The sequence below is a fragment of the Schistocerca serialis genome, chromosome 1 (assembly GCF_023864345.2).
Source record: "Schistocerca serialis cubense isolate TAMUIC-IGC-003099 chromosome 1, iqSchSeri2.2, whole genome shotgun sequence".
NCBI classification, from domain to species: domain Eukaryota; kingdom Metazoa; phylum Arthropoda; class Insecta; order Orthoptera; family Acrididae; genus Schistocerca; species Schistocerca serialis.
This window is the reverse complement of record NC_064638.1, coordinates 1,274,043,219-1,274,062,700: the sequence shown is the minus strand read 5'-3', so window position 1 is coordinate 1,274,062,700 and position 19,482 is coordinate 1,274,043,219. Positions and strand designations below refer to the sequence as shown.

The 19,482-nt window shown below is 43.8% G+C and overlaps 1 protein-coding gene across 1 annotated transcript in view; it reads right to left on the bottom strand.

The window, feature by feature from the left end:
• The window catches only part of LOC126419515 (uncharacterized), a 258,207-nt gene extending 241,269 nt beyond the window's left edge, over positions 1-16,938 (bottom strand). The window contains exons 1-2 of the mRNA XM_050086708.1: positions 16,657-16,938; positions 16,414-16,548 (exon numbers count right to left, since the gene is read on the bottom strand). Coding sequence (XP_049942665.1) covers positions 16,414-16,540 — 127 coding nt within the window. The 5' untranslated portion in view covers positions 16,541-16,548; positions 16,657-16,938. The remainder of the gene's footprint in view (positions 1-16,413; positions 16,549-16,656) is intronic.
• Positions 16,939-19,482: the final 2,544 nt, after the last annotated feature.

Below are 19,482 nucleotides of genomic sequence, written 5' to 3'. Positions count from 1 at the left end.
GAGAAAAACGGAAGCCGGTTTCGATGCTCCAAGAGTGGAGGCAATCGAGACATCCTTGAAGATGTCGTTCAAGAAGGCTGGTCCGTTGAGAGCTGTAGTAGATCGCAAAATCGTCCACAAAGAGGGAGCCCGAGACATCAGGAAGGAGACAATCCATAATTGGATTTATGGCAATGGCAAACAGTACAACACTCAGCACGGAGCCCTGGGGTACCCCGTTTTCTTGGGAGAAAGTACAGGAGAGAGTAGTGTTCACCCGCACTCTAAATGTGCGCTCTGCCATAAATTCGCAAAGGAAAAGGGCCAACCGACCTCGAAAGCCCCAAGAGAACAGTGTGCGGAGGATGCCTGTCCTCCAACAGGTATCGTATGATCTCTCCAGATCAAAAAATACTGCTACTGTTTGGCGTTTCCGGCGAAAATTGTTCATGATATAAGTGGAGAGAGCAACAAGATGGTCAACTGCAGAACGATGCTTTCGGAATCCGCATTGGGCAGGTGTTAAAAGACTGCGGGACTCCAGCCACCAAGCTAAACGGCAATTCACCATACGCTCCAAAACCTTACATACACTACTCGTGAGAGAAATGGGGCGATAGCTAGAGGGGAGATGTTTGTCCTTTCCAGGTTTCGGAACAGGAAAGACGATAGCTTCCCGCCATCGTCTGGGAAAAGTACTGTCGGTCCAAATTCGATTATAAAGGCGAAGGAGGTAACGCAGACTATGAGTTGATAAATGCAGCAACATTTGGATGTGGATACCATCCGGTCCTGGGGCGGAGGAACGAGAAGAAGAGAGTGCATGTTGGAGGTCCCGCATGGAGAAAACAGTATTGTAGCATTCGCGATTTTGAGAGGAGAAAGCAAGAGGTCGCACTTTCGCTGCACGTTTCTTCGGGAGAAACGCTGGCGGGTAATTTAAAGAGCTCGAAATCTCAGCAAAGTGCTGACCCAATGAGTTAGAAATTGCGATGGGGTATACTAATGTATCATGCGCGACAGTGAGCCCAGAGACCGGGGAGAAACTAGGCGCGCCTGATAACCGTCGAAGCCGACTCCAAACTTCCGAGGAGGGAGTGAAGGCGTTAAATGAGCTAATAAAGAATTTCCAGATTGCCTTCTTGCTATCGCGAATGACGCGACGGCATCGCGCACGGAACTGCTTATAGCGGATACAGTTGGCCAAAGTAGGATGGTGGCGGAAAACACGAAGAGCACGTCGCCGCTCACGTATTGCGTCATGGCACGCCTCGTTCCACCAAGGAACTGGGGGGGGGGGGGGGGGGGGGCGCCGGGGCAATTCGGAGGTGCGAGGTATTGAACGTCCCGCAGCTGTAAGAATAACGTCGGTAATATGTGTGACCTCATCGTCGACGCTGGGAAAGTGACGGTCATCGAATGTCGCTAGAGACGAAAAAGTGTCCAATCGGCTTGGGCAAACTTCCAGCGTCGCGAGCGCATATACAGCAGTTGAGGCTGCAGTCTAAGGACACATGGAAAGTGGTCACTCGAGTGTGTATCATCAAGCGCGAACCATTCGAAGCGCCGAGCTAGCCGAACAGTAACGACCGAAAGGTCCAAATGAGAGAAATTTGTCGTGGAAGCAGACAAAAATGTAGGGACCCCAGTGTTGAGGCAAACTAGATCCGCTTGGTGGAAGACGTCTAGCAATAGTGAGCAACGTGGACAAGGATGTGGTGATCCCCAAAGCGGGTGGTAGGCATTGAAGTCCCCAACCAGCAAATAGGGGGGTGGAAGTTGACCAAGAAGATGAAGGAGATCAGCTCGTGCCATTGGTGTGGACGATGGAATGTATACAGTACAAAGAGAAAAGGTATATCCAGAAAGGGAAAGACGGACAGCGACAGCTTGGAAGGAAGTGTTTAAGTGGATTGGGTGATAATGGAGAGTATCATGGAGAAGAATCATGAGTCCTCCATGGGCTGGAGTGCCTTCAACAGAGGGTAGATCAAATCGGACGGACTGAAAATGGGGGAGAACAAAGCGGTCATGGGGACGCAGCTTTGTTTCCTGAAGACAGAAGATGAGCGGCGAGTAGGATCGTAAGAGGATTGACAATTCATCCCGATTGGCTCGAATACCGCAAATATTCCAGTGGATAATGGACATAGGATGACCAGAAAATGGAGGAATGTGACCAAGGTTGCCGTCAACTCAACGACTGCTCAGAGCTTGCGACCGACAGCATGGAATGGCATTCAGCCGAAGGCAGAAGATCCTGATCCATAGGTTGTTCAGGAGCAGCTCCTGCCACCAGCGATCGGCCGGTTGATCGGCCGCCAGCAGTGCACCTCGGCGACACAGAAGACGGCCGAGGGAGATTCCCACCAGGTGGTGCTGTAGATGGGACACGCCTTGGCGGAGAAGGAGATGAACTGGGTTTCTTTGTAGCCTTCTTGGAAGTATGATGTTTAGATGAAGGAGGAACCGATGGTTGGGAAGTTGCGGTACGCAAAAAATCTTCACGAGTATGCTCTTTTTTTGAAGTCTTCGTGTCTGACTTTTGGGCTCGAGATTTAGCAGAACCCGATGAAGGGTGAGCCATAGAGTGGGCAGGCGAAAGTGGTGAGGTTGAATGGGCGATCTTTGCGCTGGCTGATCTGACGGCCGAGGCACTAAAGGTGAGGTCGCAAGTCTGCGTGGCCGCCTCCTTTGTTGGCCGAGGAGAAGCAAGGACAGTGCTGTATTTTCCTGTCTGAGGCACGGTGGGCTGTCGACTGGCGAATAATTTTCGAGCAGCAAAGGTAGACACCTTTTCCTTCACTTTTATTTCCTGGATGAGCTTTTCGTCTTTAAAAACGGGGCAATCTCGAGAGGAAGCAGCGTGGTCACCCATACAGTTGATGCAGCGAGGGGATGGAGGTGGACAAGCATCCTCATGGGCATCCTTGCCACACGCAACACATTTGGCCGGATTGGAACAGAACTGGCTGGTGTGATTGAACCGCTGACACCGATAGCAACGCGTAGGTTTGGGACGTAAGGGCGAACGGAAATTATCTCATAGCCTGCTTTGATTTTCGATGGGAGTTGAACTTTGTCAAATGTCAAGAAGACAGTGCGGGTGGGAATGATGTTCGTGTCAACCCTTTTCATAACTCTATGAACAGCCGTTACGCCCTGGTCAGACAGGTAGTGCTGAATTTCTTCGTCAGACAATCCATCGAGGGAGAGTGTATAAACGACTCCACGCGAGGAATTTAAGGTGCGGTGCGCTTCAACCCGGACAGGGAAGGTGTGGAGCAGTGAAGTACGCAGCAATTTTTGTGCCTGGAGGGCACTGACTGTTTCTAACAACAAGGTGCCATTCCGTAATCTGGAACAAGACTTTACAGGACCTGCAATTGCGTCGACACCTTTCTGAATAATGAAAGGGTTGACCGTGGAGAAGTCGTGACCTTCGTCAGACCGAGAAACAACAAGGAACTGTGGCAATGATGGAAGAACTGTCTGTGGCTGAGACTCAGTGAACTTACGCTTGTGAGCAGACATAGTGGAAGGTGAGAAAACCATTGCGGAAGAATCCCCCATGATTACCGGCGTCTCCGATGGCGCACTCCTCCTTTGTGGGGGCCCTCTCTGAGGGCACTCTCGCCTTAGGTGATTGTTCACACCTCCCGACAAACGGACAGAGGGACCAATCGGCACTTTCGGACGGTATCAGCTCGGGTAATCACCCCTCCCTGGGCCTGGCCGTTACCAGGGGGTACGTACGTGTCCTACCTGTCTACCCGGGGCGGGGAATTATGCGTTACCCCGTCACCGGCTACGCACAAAAATGCGTGGGTCGGCCTTCAGACACGCACAGGGAGGAAGAAAGAGAAAGGGAAAAACAAAGAAAGGGAAAGGAAAGAAGAGAGGTCTCAAACGCCGCAGCGGAGAAAAGGGAAAAGAGAAGAGGTAAGGAAAAGAGAAGGACAAAGGAAGGATGAAGACATACAAGCAGAGAAGCGAAGAATGTGTTACATTTACGAGTGTCCGTCTCCGGACGTAGGCACAAACCATACTCCCAGAGGGGGAGAAAGGGAAGGAAAGAGCCAGAGGTGTGCAGCCCGGAAAGGAAGGAGGGCCTCATTAGCTCTGGGTCTTGTGCTCACTATGCACGTATCCACAAAAGAGTTGTGGACTCCCTGGGGGGATGGTACATAATGACCCCACAATATTTCATTAGTGTGTTGGCTTTTAAGAGCATATATGAGTCTGTGCAATTACTGTGAAAAGATCCTTAACACTGCATCCAGTAGGCACTATTTAAATTCCTCACTCAGCCCACAATGCAAAAAAAGTACTGCTGCTCAAACCACAAGAGGACCAAAAATTACTTCAGGCAAAAGGTGATGTAAGGTAAATGATAAATATGTCAAGAAAGGAAAGCAGAACTTAGCGGACAGTTGGGTCAATATCAAAAGCTGCCATTATGAGAAAGTAAGTAAGAGAAGGAAGAATATTCGGAGACAAGAGATTGCAGCACAAGAAAGCAAGTAGATACCATGACTGGTAGTCTCCTCAGGTTTGCTGCAGTATCCTAAAATCAACAGGACTCAATAATTTGGCGATCCATCTGTCCGCCATCTTAAGGAGAATGCTACTGGGTTCATTACATCGTTTTATGGCTGTCTGATGACAATGGATAGTCAGCACAATTTCTTCAGACCTTCGTGGCACCAGCTACCAACAATGAAGGCCACCCGGAATGGGAAATTGCTGTACTGGCAGCACTAATCATCACAGCAGGGGTATGCCTGCAGACACTGTCAGTGACTGGTGACTGTTAAGATTTGAGTAAAAGTACATCTATGCGATTACTCTGTTATTCACAATTAACTGCCTGACAGAGGGTTCAATGAACCACCTTCAAGCTGTCTCTCTATCGTTCCACTCTCGAACAGCAAGCGGGAAAAACAAGCACTTAAATTATTCCGTGCGAGCCCTGATTTCTCTTATTTTATCATGCATTTCTCCCTATGTAGGTGGGTGCCAACAGAATGTTTTTGCAATCGGAGGAGAAAACTGGTGATCGAAATTTCATGAGAAAATCCTGTCTTAACGAAAAGCGCCTTTGTTTTAATGATTGCCACTCCAATTCACGTATCATGTCTGTGACACTATCTCCCCTATTTTGTGATAATACAAAACGAGCTGCCCTTCTTTGTACTTTTTCAATATCATCCATCAGTCCCATCCGATATGGATCCCACACCGTACAACAATACTCCAGAACGAGCCAGACAAGTGTAGTGTAAGCAGTCTCTTTAGTAGATCTGTTGCACCTTCCAAGTGTTCTGCCAATGAATCGCAGTCTTTGGTTTGCTCTACCCACAACATTACCTATGTGATCATTCCCATTTACGTTATTTGTAACTGTAATCCCTAAGTATTTAGTCGAATTTACAGCCTTCAAATTTGTGTGACTTATCACGTAATCAAAATATAGCAGATTTCTTTTAGTACTCATGTGAATAACTTCGCACTTTTCTTTATTCATGGTCAAATGCCACTTTTTGCACCACACAGGTATCTTATCTTAATAATTTTGTAATTCATTTTGGTCATCTGATGACTTTACAAGACAGTAAATGACAGTGTCATCTGCAAATAATCTAAGAGGGCTACTCTGGTTGTCTCCTATGTCATTAATATAGATCAGGAACAATAGCAGGCCTGTAACACTTCCTTGGGGAACGCCGGATATTACTTCTGTTTTACTCTATGACTTTCCATCTATTACTATGAACTGTGACCTTTCTGACAGGACATCACGAATCCAGTCGCACAACTGAGGTGATATTCCATAGGCACACCGTTTGGTTACAAGATGCTTGTGAGGAACGGTGTCGAAAGCCTTCTGAAAATCTAAAAATATGCAGTCAATTTGACATCCCCCGTCGATAGCACTCATTAATTCATGAGTGTAAAGAGCTAGTTGTGTCCCGCAAGAATGATATTTTCTGAATCCGCGCTGACTACATGTCAGCAAATCATTTTCTTCGAAGTACTTCATAATGTTCGAATACAGAATATGTTCCAAAACCCTACTGCAAATCAACGTTAGCGATATGGGAATGAAATTCAGCAGATTACTCCTATTTCCGTTTTTGGGTATTGGTGTGACTTCAGCAACTTTCCAATCTTTAGGTACGGAACTTTCTGTGAGCGAGCGGTTGTATATAATTGCTAAATATGGAGCTATTGCACCTGCATACTCTGAAACGAACCTGAGCGGTATACCATCTGGACAAGAAGCCTTGCTTTTATTAATTGATTTAAGCTGCTTTGCTACACCGAGGATATCTACATCTATGTTTGTCATCCTCGCAGTTGTTCTTGACTGGAATTTGGGAATATTTACTTCGTCGTCTTTGATGAAGGAATTTTCGAAAACTGTGTTTAATAACTCTGCTTTGGTGGCACTGTCATCAGTGACTTCACCATTGTTATCGCGCAGTGAAGGTATTGATTGTGTCTTGCCATTGGTGTGCTTTATATATGACCAGAATCTCTTTGGATTTTCTGCCAGATTCCGAGACACAGTTTCATTGTGGAAATTATTAAAAGCATCTCACATTGAACCACGCACTATATTTCGAACTTCTGCAAAACTTTGCCAATCTTCATGATTTTGCCTTCTTTTAAATTTGGCATGCTTTTTTTGTTGCTTCTGCAACAGCGATCTGACTAGTTTTATAGACCATGGGGGATCAGTACCCTCACTTATTAATTTATGTGTTACATATCTATCAATTGCCGTCGATACTATCTCTTTGAGATCATTCCACATCTTTCCTACACTTGCGTGATCAGATAGGAAGGAGTGCAGACTGTGTCTTAAAAAGGCATGAAGAGCATTTTTATCATCTTTTTTTAAATAGATGTACTTTGCATTTCTTTTTTATGGTTGTGGGTGTTACGGTATTCAGCCCAGCAGCAATTGCCTTGTGGTCGCTAATCTCTGTATTCGTCATGACACTGCCTATTTGTCCAGAATTATTTGTTCCTAAGAGGTCAAGTATGCTTTCACAACCATTTACACTTCCAGTAGACTCATGAACTAGTTGTTCCTGAGAAAGCATTCAGTACAATTCCGGATGACGTTTAATGCCTACCACCGGCTTTAAACGTATAATTTTTCCAGCCACCGACTATAATTGTACGAGTGGGGTACCTATTTGGAATGAGACTCAAGTGTTTTTTTTTTCTTTTTTAACTGTAATACTATCAAAAGGGACACAGTAAATAACATTTGTTCGGAACTGAGCTGAGTCTGAGACCCTTCGCTTAAAGCTTCAGGCAATGCTGGCTTCAATTATGCAGCATGAGACTGTTGCCACTGGCCATCACTGTGGGGACCAGACATGAGGATCCAAGCAATGTCCCACATCCCCCCCCCCCCACCCCTGGTACCGTGGTTGGCGTGGTTACTGTGCACTGAGGTTGACCCTTCACTAACGGTCGATTGGGAGGTCATTTCAAGGTGTGACGGGCACCAAAAGACTCTAGGAGACCAATCAAAAGGCCTCCCTGGTTTGTAGGACAAATGGGATTCAGGCACTATCTGTGGCTCATAAAGATTACGAGCAGTCAGCAGTTGTTTGACCTATTTCAGCAAAAATCTCTCAGCCTGCAAAGTCTGTGCATTCATAGAATATGGGATTTCTAGTAACTCCAATGTTAGGTGTGTGATGGAGTCCCTTTGGGATACAGTTGCCAATGAAGGGAAGAAATATGGTGTGCAGTCTGTGAGCATACTGGGATGAGTCGTCTCAGATGTGGAACGAGTCCCGCCGGATGCCATGAAGAACACAGGGTTCAGCCAACTACAAGTGCTGAATCATGTAGCTACTAATGATGTCTGTCACTCTGGACTGGAAGAGATTCTCCCCAATTTTTGGCAGCTATCTGAAACAGTCAAGACAACTAGTCTTGCTTGCAAGATGGAGGTTGAGCTCACCATCTGTTTATTTATTTATTTTATGTGTAGCACAATCTGCACAACTGATTGCAAACCGTTGGTAAAGAGTCAAGTGGAGGGTCTGGATCAAACAGTTCTGCGACCATGTAGCCTGCAGATTCCTAGCCTTGTGCCATAGGGTGGAGAAATTTCGGGATCCACTTAATAGATCGGGAGTCCATTACAAAGAAAGAGGCGGCTACAGGGACAGTGGGGACTGCGTGGAGTAAATGGGGCAATTTTTTTTTTTAATTTTTTTCAATAGGCTCTCAGAAAAGTACAAACAGGTGAAGGTCGAACAAAGGACAAGGGTAGACCTAGGAAACACCGGTATTATACTTTCACATTGTTGTAGATGTGTTGAGAAAGGACCAGAGATCCAAATGCTATAGAATGAACTGAAGCAGAAATTGTTACACGTAATGAAGGCTGACTAATGCTGAAGTCCACACCAAGAACCTATAGCAGTGTTCAGAAAGAATAAACTAAATTCAGTTTGTGGAGGCATGTTTGTTGCTGCTAGTAGTAGTTTATCTTGTAGTGAAATTTAAATAGATAATTCATTTTACTGGACCCCAACTTAGATGATACAGCCGTTGAAAGGATCAGGGAAAACTTTAGTCTCACTTCAAATAGGTACCCGCCTCATACAAATACAGATGGCAGTGACTTTAATCAACTCTCAATATGTGGTGAAAATACATGTTTGAAGTGGATGGTAGGCATAAAACATCATCTTAAATTGTACTAAATGCTTTGTCGAAGAATTATTTTGATCAATTAGATCAGGTGTCTAATAACACACTAGACCTCTTAACAACAAACAATCCTCAACAAACAGAGTGTCACGAAGTATACAGGGATTAGTGACCATAACATGGTTGTAGTGAGACTTAATACCATAACATCCAAAGCTATCAAAATAAACTGAAAATGTATTTTTAAAAAAGCAGATAAAATTTTTATGCCTCCTAAGAAATAGTCTCTATTTCTTGCAGACTAAGTGCAGAACAGATGTGGTTTAAATCTAAAGATGTTATATCAAGGTGGCTACTCAATCTTGGGGGGAAAAAAATTAAGTTTCCTCAGAATGCCAAGTATGGAGAGGAAGATGATGTCTTAAATTAACACACTTTGAAATATTAAGTATTTTAAAATTCCATATTTATATGGTCAACAAAATTAAATTCATATCTTAGATTAAAAATACAGAGTGCCCTGTGATTTTACAAAACTTCCTGATTTCCATGACTTTTTCAGGTAAAATGTAATTCCCGATAATTTCAGGTTTACCAGAAGAATCGCCACCCTGGATGCTGACGGTAACTGAGTTTCATGCCAAGTAAATCAATAATAGATGGAACAGATCCCCCACAGTACACAAAACAGGCCATGGCATTGTTACAGAACCCACATAAGAAGCATGCCAGATTTAAAAGAACACGAAATTTCCAAGATTGGCAACATTTAACAGAAGCTCTAAATTTACCAGAGATTTCTCTGCAAGACGCTTTATAATAGTTTACACAACAAATCTCTGTCGCAAAATCATGAAAAAGCACCAAAGTGATTCTGGTTATATGAGAAGTATACCAGTGGCAAGACATAATCAAAAACCTCCACAGTGCGATATCAATGTTAATGTTACTGATTGCAGAACCACTAAAGCAGTGTTGTTAAACCAAGTTTGCCAAAATTCCAACAACAGAGAAGATGCAATAAAAATTCCAGAATTCGAACGAAGAACAGGTACCAAAATGAATAGTATAGAAGTTGATATCTTCGATGTAGCAAATCAAGAGAAGTCACACAATAAAGGCAAGTCTTTCAGTCCAGATAATACAATAATTAGGTTCATTTCAGAGTATGCTGATGCAATAGCTCCATTTTTAGCAATCGCATATCACCTCTTGCTCCACGATGGGTCCATAAAGCCCGACCTTACAGGGATGAATAGAAAACACCTTCACGGGCAAAATGTGGCGCCAGGTCAGCCACTTTGGTGTCGTCTGCTAGCACCAGAGGTAGCGTGTCAGGAAGATTAAAATGCACCCTGAAAGCAGCCAAATTAAGGCAGTCTGTGAATAAGTGGGACACCGTCAGGCGGGTTCTGCATCACCAATGAAAAGGATCTTGACGCCAGAGAATGTGGCCATGGGTCAGCCAAGTGTGGCCAATGTGGAGTTAACAGAGAACAGTGGATGCCCTGAGAGAATCACACAGGGAAGACTGCCACATGGTTGTGGTCCCCTTAATTGTTCTCGGTTTGTTTGGGGAGATAAGGACAGACGATTCTAAGATCGAGACTCCCAGCAATCAATGGCATTAAAACAACCAAAGATTCGGTTCTGGGACCCTCATTTCCAGAATTGGCAAGCGGATGGCCAGCTGACGAAACGGTCAGCTCATTTATTTCCCTGAAATCCCAACATGATCCAGGGTCCAAACAAAAACAAGTGGCCGTCTAGCTCGATGGAAATGAGAGACAAGATACTAGATAGGCATAACCAGTGGTGAAGAGAGTAGCACTGGTCTATAGCCTGAAGGCTGCTATGGGAGTCACTGCAGATGAAGATACTCCTGCCAGTGAAAGAATGAACACGGCCTTGGGCTAGATTAATGGGCATCAATTCAGCAGTGAAGACACTGCAACTGTTTGCAGAGTGTTGAGTTCACCGCATCGTGCATGTGTGTAGGCAAAGCCTGTTTGTCCGTCAACTGTTAACCCATCAGTGAATACCACTTCCAAACCCAGATACTTCTCAAGAACAGGGGTCATCAGAATCTTCTGGTCCAAAGGAGACTGCAGGGTAACCAAGGTCAGGGTACAAGCCACAGGGGCAGATGCAATGTCTCCCTGACCAGAGACGACAGTGGAGGAAGTTGCAGTCCTGAACAGACACACTAGAGGTGTGCAGCAATTATAAACCCAGTTCTGGGGCACTGTTATGGGAGGTAGAGCTCTCTTACAGGGAAAAGGATAAGGTAGTTGGGATATATTGGGGAAGTTAAGAATGGGTATAGCATAATCCAGTAGCTGTTGTTGGCATCTGATAGGTAATGGAAATACTTGTTACACCTGCAGCAGACTGGAAGCCAAAGTAGTATTTGATCTTTGACCACACCAGTGATGAAAAGGCACATGATCCAATGGTGGAGGCGTATCATTCCCAGGATTCTTGCTTTATCATTTTGTGAGGTAGCATACGCAGACACGAAGCCGTTTAAGGGCAATGAGGTGGTCTAGCAAAAGGCTGCCACTTACAGCATTTTATAGACCGCCTACAATCTCTAATGGGCACAGCAATCTCTCAAGTCCACTAGGGTCCCCTCTTCTGATGGAGTGATCCTGAAGAAGAGAGGGGGGGGGGGGGGGGGCCTCAGTTGGCTGCTAAAAGAATGGCTGTGGTTGTATGTTGAACAGCTACATCAATACTGCCTTGCAATGGGTAGCTAAGGACAACAGCAGAGGTGATACAGAGAACCCATCTGGGCGGGCACCCAGGGGAGCAAAACTGAGGTAGGGACACGAAGACCGGGAAGTGGTCACTACCACACAGATCATCATCAACTCTCCAGTGGATAGACAGTAGCAGAGCAGGGCTGCAAAAGGAAAGATCAATACCGAATAAGTGCCGTGTGCCACACTGAAGTGTGTGTGACCGCCACAGTTCAAGAGGCAAAGACTGAGCTGTGCTAGTAAGATTTCGATGTCTTTACAACGGCCAGTGATCGTTGTTCCACCACACAAAGAGTTATGGGCATTGAAGTCGTCCAAGACTAAGAAAGGTGGGGGAAAGCTGGGAGAGTAATGCACGCAGTACATCCTGGGACACAACATCATCAGGAGGGAGATAAACATTACAGATAAAATTGTGATGCGCCCTTACCCGAACAGCCACTGCCCACAAAGAGATATCAAAATTATTTTTTTTTTCCCCCCCCAGGACATACATAAACACTCCATCGGATATCCTCTCATAGACGGTACGATTGCTGAAATAACCTCAGTGAGCACAAAGAGCAGAGATCAAAGTTGCTGGAAACCAAGGTTCCTGGATAGCAATACAGAATACACGGGAACTGCTTAAAAGCTGGCATAGTTCAGCCAGGTTGTGGAATAATCTGTTACACATTACACTGGAGTATCAAACTGTTTGAAAACTGTGAGGGCGTGAAGGAAGGGGAGGGAAGAAGGGGGGGAGGCAGTTATGACCCTGGTTGAGACATCAGGGGATCCACTGACAAAGGTTCTGCGGCACATTGCCTGGGGAGATGTGGTGCCTCAGGTGCCACTGGGATCTCCACCTTGGGCACAGGAGTACATGCAGAGTCCAGCAGCATGGGGGTCACTGGAGTTTCCTTTGCCTTAGAGGACTTCCTTTTGTCCTCCTCCTCAGAAGATGAGAACTGGGAAGGTTTCCCTGAATTGGTTTCCGTGACAGAGGAAGAACGAGAAGTTCAATGGCCAGCAGCCTGCAGTTCCTTCAGCCACTGGCTGTGGACCAGCAGGAACTGTGGAAGGGAGAATCCCAAGGGACCTTTTCCTAGCTAGAGAAGTTGGATGAGGATGAGACAGCTCTGGCTGGGGGACGGAGACCTGTAACCCTGGCAGCTGTGGAGTCAATGGTCCCAAAGTGGGTGCTGTGGAAGCACCAGAAGGGCCTCAAAGCACCTCAAGGGCAGGTATTGGTGAACAGCTCCGAGAGCCCACTGCAAGAGGTGCAACATAAGAAAGCATTGTCGACAGAGAAAGTGACGATGCTGCGGTGGGGTAGTGTAAGATTGTGTATGAGATTGCACACTCGTACTTTTTTCTGACCACATACGTGAGCTTGTCTAGGGTCTTATACTCCTGGATTTTCTTCTCACACTTAAAAATGGAGCAATCTGGTCAGCAGGGACAGTGGGGCTCTGGAGCTCGCCACAGTTTACACAGATGGGGGTAAGAACACAAGTAACATTAATGTGCAACAGATGTCCACAATCCCTGTAGACAGGGGCAGCAATACAACACGAATACCATGTCCAAACTTCATACACCTGAAGCATCTCATTAGAGGAGGAACATAGGGTTTCATGTCACACCAGTAGGCCATTCCTTGACATTCTCAGGCAACATATCACCCTCTAAGGTCAAGATGAAGGTCACAGTAGCAACTCTCTTTCCCCTTGATCACCTATGACCATGATGAATGAGGTGCACACCTCGTCACTCTAAATTGGCCCACAGCTGATTGTCAGTCCGCAAGAAGATCACGGTGAAAGATGATGCCCTGGACCATACTGACACTTGTGAGGAGTGACAATCAAGAGACTGTCACCCAACTTTACACAAAAGAGTAGCACCTGTGACTGGGCAGGACACGATATTTTAATCAGGAGGGAACTGCACTTCATCTTAAAGAGATGGCTGCAACTTCCCCATATTTGTCTTCAATGCGTTCAACAAAAAATAAAGACTTTGTGGCCAAAAAAGGTGTCCTGGTGCAAATTGGGTATTGGGGGAGATTTTCCTCCTTGTTGTTTGATCCTACATTCCTCCCAGCATGGCCAGGGAAAGGGGCACGTTGGTATCGTATCTCGTTAGCTCATATGAGGCCTTTCCACTCGAAGAGACTGCTGGGGAAGGATAAGGTTTAAGTCACTTCTTGTGCAAACCACCCACTCCGAACAGGGGCTTTCCCCATAGGTGCCAGCAGCCACAGAAACAGCTAACTGGCCAGCATTCTGTTGCTGGGAGTCCCCATGTCCCAGTCATGATGGGCACATACTACATGGCATACACAGGGAGTGTGCAGGGCAGGCACCAAGAGTGCAATTCCCGCTTTTCGGGGGCTACTGCCATGCAGGTACTTGATGACCCCCCCAACAGGGTGGCTACCATGCTGGAATCTGGGTGTACTATGACAACAGGAAGGAAGGGTGTCAGGGTGGAAAGGCAGAGGCACAGCATACACCACAGTGGGGAACCTCCCCTGCACAATGTCCACTTCTGACATTTGGAAAACATTGCACGCCAAACCCAATAATGAGGACCACATAAGTGAAGATAGTGCCAGGAATGAAACCGGAAATCAAGACCAAAATCGTGAACTGAGTCCAAGCAGGATCTCCACCAAAAGGACCATCCGTTGGAAAGTCAGAGGAGGTAAGAGATAGTCTGAGAGTAGGTTTGCAGCACAGGAAGAGAAAATAGTGCAGCAAAGGCTGCAGGCAAGTGATAGCCAAAGAGTGGTGACTCACTGAAGGTTGAGCTGTATCCAGGAAGGCTTCTACATTTTTACCAGATGTTACGCTGCTCTCTTGGACAGGTGGTTCTCTTTTAATCATGTCTGCTGTTTCTTAAAAGTCTTTCAACACTGCGGAATGTCTCTGCAGTAGGGTGTTGCCTGCATACTGTTCCTGATGCAGAAATAGTGCCCGAAACACATTTTTTCTTGCTTCCCAAACAAGAATGATCATCATCATCATCATCATCATCATTTAAGACTGATTATGCTTTTCAGCATTCAGTCTGGAGCATAGTCCTCCTTATAGAATTCCTCCATGATCCCCCACTCAGCGCTAACATTGGTGCATCTTCTGATGTTAAGCCTATTACTTCAAAATCATTCTTAACTGAATGAGCAAGTCAACATTTTCCTCTGTGGGAAACATGACAACGACAGCAACAATACCTTCAGGACATATTCAGAGCAGTGTACGCAGGGAATAATAACAGTGTCGTTTTCCTGTTTGAATGTAGCAAATGTTGACCTGCACTCACATATCAACATATCATACTGATGTAAAAAATTTTGAATGATGTAGGATTAAAACCACTGACAGCACATTTTGTTGACCGCTTGATTAATGCCTAACTGCATGCACCACCCTACACTGCTGGGAACATGTTTGCTTTACGAATAGGTTGGAGTACATACTCCATCAGTTACCTCATTTTAAGCATTAAATTCGCTCTTTGTTGCACCCTGTCACTAGGAACGACACATTAATATAGTTACACAGTAGACAGAGGTAGGTAAATAATTTAAAGGATTGATGTTTTGTGAACAGGCTATATCACCTGTTAGGTGCGTACAGAATCATTTGTGAGATGAGCTTACTGGACATTAGTGCCATACAACACACCAGCAGGGAAATATCGAGCTTGAGAGGACTTCACATGTTTGTTGAGCTGCATCAAACAATTTTGGTAGGGGCAACTGAGCCACCCTGTACTGGCACACCTACTGCGAGTTAAGCAAGCAACTCATCTGAAAGACTTGCATGTTATTGTGTCATAGGTGAAATGAATAGTAAAGCATTACATCCTGTGATTCACACAGAAGTGGAACTATCTGTGATACATCCAATGTTGTAATAGCACAGTCAAAGCAATTATCTCATATACACACATGCATTTCAGAATAAAAACCACTCAGGCCTATACAAAAAAAGTAAACTGGAAAAGGCTCTCCATAGTCTACTTTAAACAATGCTAACAAAGTACTGTGTATTAGTTTCTTTCTGAAGAGAAATGACCCTCTACATATATACCCTTCATCTCGTTTCAGATCTCTGAAGTGTACCATTTGGCCCGGGCTCACCATATAATAACGTTTCCATGAATGAATGATTCACCAAAAATGCTAACACTTCTTTAATATTTTTAGCATTTACTGCTATCTAAATACACTATATTCCTGTAGAATCTAATGGACACTTCTCATTGCAATAGCAGGAAACAAATGATTACAACTCATAACTCCGAAATTCACTATGACCACTACATAACACAATTATTAGTTCGACCATTGTTACAATCCAGCAATTCGGCTGTCATTCACACGTAACACTGCAGGTGAATTCTACACACAAAATTTATGTTTGGCAGACAGAGAAACTCATGCACACTGAAAAAAACTCTGAATTCACTACTAAATTATATGAGACATCCGCTTAGATTAAACTTCAATGTTGGGGGTAGCTTAAATAGAAATTTTCGTTTAGTTTTCCCAGTTTCAGCGTTTGTCTTTTATCCTCGAATCTGCACTTCTCTACAGCAGTTACAATTCCGACAGTTCGGTGATGAAGGTTTACATTAAACCTAGGTACTGTAATGCATTTTTAGTGCTGGTTTTCTTAGGGTACACGTCATGCTTGCTGTAACCAGTGATCGCCTCTCAGGAATTACAAGCATTGTCGACGTACTAACAATACATTGGCAAAACGAAACTAACTTTTATATATTACGCTACCAGTACGTTCAACATCTCTTCTTTGAGTTTCTACTCAAGAAACATCCCGGGCAAAACAATAAACTCCGTATTACAGGGCTGGACGTCACAGGCCGAAACAATTATAATTAAAATACTATGACAACAAGTCCAGTAAGGCATAAAAGTTACAAATACCAAAATCAACAACTACTTTTGGTGTTTTGCTCCCTAGACACATACCTTCTGCCAATACATCCTCCACAGTGACCGTCATCCTTCCAACTACAAATACTTTGCCGACATAACTGTTTGGTTCTTTCGTTGTATTATCAATTTTAGTTTCAATTTTTGAAAAAAGTTTCTTCATTGTGGAAGCTGCAACGAAAATTATATTGGGCAATAAGCCGCAAGAAACTCACGATCCGCCAAGAATTCAATATTCACAACAATTTCATCAAATGAAAGCATCAAACATTCATTTACCGTAATGACACACAATAAAAACAATAATTCGATGATACGAAGCAATAAATTTACTATCGTCTGTAAATTGACATTTAATTCCATAGATATACAATCTATGGCACGCTAATCCTCAGTCACTACGGTAAAGAAACTCATAATTTATCGCTGAATTCACGTCAGCGCTTCTTCTCGGCATTTAAAACAGGATTAAGGCTCAACACAGAAACGCGGGCACTCCACTTCACCGTTTCCCTTTGCTTCATTTTAAGTCCTGCAGAGCACATACATAAGAAAAACAGAACCAACGTTTGCACCCAAAGCAAGATGGCCACTTCCTCTAACGTCATTAACAGGTACCGATGTATTGAACACTTCATTCTGCTTATAGAGGACTATGACGAAAATATAGACACTACTATCGCAGGCAAAATTTTAGTTATTACGTGAATATTGTAAATATTTCTTTTATTATCTTTAAAACTAGAAACGTATAAGCGCGATTTCATCCGGTGTCAAGCACTTACTTCTATGCTGCTACATCGGAAATGTTACTAACACTCAATGGGCTCACAACAGTGTCACAATATTGTCGCGTCGGCAATACCACTGCATTCCTAAAACTACAACATAGCAAAGAATCGCCCTTTCTAAGGAAACAACGTCTGATATTGCCCACGGAAAATTCCTACGATTGATATATTTAATCTAGCCCCACATTCTGCACGATGTGAAGCGCTGGACTTTTTTTAGCGTCCTTTTCTTCGCATAATATTGCAACCATAGCTGAATCTGAGCCTCTTCAACTAGTGGACTATTCTGACCACGCCTGTAGTGCTATTTACCATCATGTAATTCTGAGGATTTCGTGGCCTTCCGTCCTGTCTTTTTCCTGTTGGCTTATATTCAAGAAACTTTTTGGTTGTTCTTCCAGTATTCGTGATACTGATATCATCAAAGCAGACTTCTCTTCATCTTTTAATTAGTCTTACAATCACAGCTCCTTATTTAAGCTGACCCAACTCTTAACATTTGTTCTATGTCTCCAGGACCCCACTGTTATCCTGAACTGCATCACGAGACTTGCGCAGCATCCTGTCTGCCAACATTCTGAGCTAACGCTCATCTGTATTCCTGCTAGTGCCCGTGTTACACATACGCAGCTTACAACTGGCCGGATCGTGACTGTTCATACTCAGAGTTCAAGCTGTTTCTCTCATATCCCATAAGCCACTAAGTTCTAACACGTGTGGCACCAACCATTACCACTTACCAAGAACAAATTTATTTCAGCCGCCAAGGAATCTGTCATGTCAATATCAGATCCCCATAAGCAAAGTTCTCCACAGGCCCAAAACTTATTGATTGATTGACTGATTGATTGATTTGTATTGTTGTAGAGGCCTCAGAGATCATCTGAGGCATTACAAAAGTCAATATTACACAGTGTAAATGTTACACAAATAATTACAAAAACAAGAAAAATATTACAGAATATAAATATTACACAAACAATTATGGTACCTTCACACAAATACAAAACAGAGAAACTTCTGGTACAAATTGATATTGAATAGTAAATTTAGCCAATTACAGACTTACTCATTTATAGAAGCATATAAAAACTGACCACAAAGTGTAGTCATACCATATTCTTTGCCTCCCTTAAAAATTCATCAGTTTCATAAATGCTGAGCTCAAGAAGACTGCAGCTGATAATTTATTTGAGGTATTATTTTATTTCCTAATAAATACACTTTAACACTGCATTTATGTGGCTAGTTCATTGAGTATCTCAATAAAACTGCCAATGAAAGAAGGGATATTTCTAGCGTTTTTAAAACAGTAAAGAAGATTCTGCATCTAACAGGGAGAGACAAATCAGTAAGCTGACATATTTTTCATTGTTTCATTCAGTAATTTCATATGGAATAGTGTTCTGTGGTAACTAGTATTTCAGAAAGACTGTCTTCGTTGCGAAAAAAACGTGCCTTTAGAATAATATATGGTGCTCAACTATGATCATCTTGCAGACATCTGTTCAAGGAGTTGGGCACTCTGACTACTACTTCACAGTACACATACTTATTCCTTCACCGAGCGAGGTGGCGCAGTGGTTAGCACACTGGACTCGCATTCGGAAGGACAACGGTTCAATCCCGTCTCCAGCCATCCTGATTTAGGTTTTCCGTGATTTCCCTAAATCGCTTCAGGCAAATGCCGGGATGGTTCCTTTGAAAGGGCACGGCCGATTTCCTTCCCAATCCTTCCCTACCCCGAGCATGAGCTCCGTCTCTAATGACCTCGTTGTCGACGGGACGTTAAACACTAACCACCACCACCACCACTTATTCCTTCATACAATTTGTTGTAAAATATGCTCTACAGTTAAAAAAATGAAGTACATGATCATAATACCAGAAGGAAAAACGATATTCATTAATCCACATTAAGATTGTCTTCAGCACAAAAAGGGGTGCACAATGTTGCAACAGTTTTCGATCACTTACACAGAGATATAAAAATTTCTGACAGGCAGCAAAGCAAAATTTGATAAAAAATTGGGAATGTTTCCCCTTGACAATCCCTTCTGTTGCCTAGAAGAAATTGTATTATTATAATGTGTAAAAGGTTGTGGGTAGGAATTACTAACTCACATATTTATGTCTTTTTCTTTTTCTATTAAAAGAACTTACGGATGTTTGGCATGTAACCGTATATACAAATTAATTTGGAACAAGAATGTAAAATGACTCATTCCACATTATTATGATGTATCGAGCGAAATAATCCATGGAACATGTAACTAACTAACAGAGATGATAAAAAAGATACTCTCAATTACGT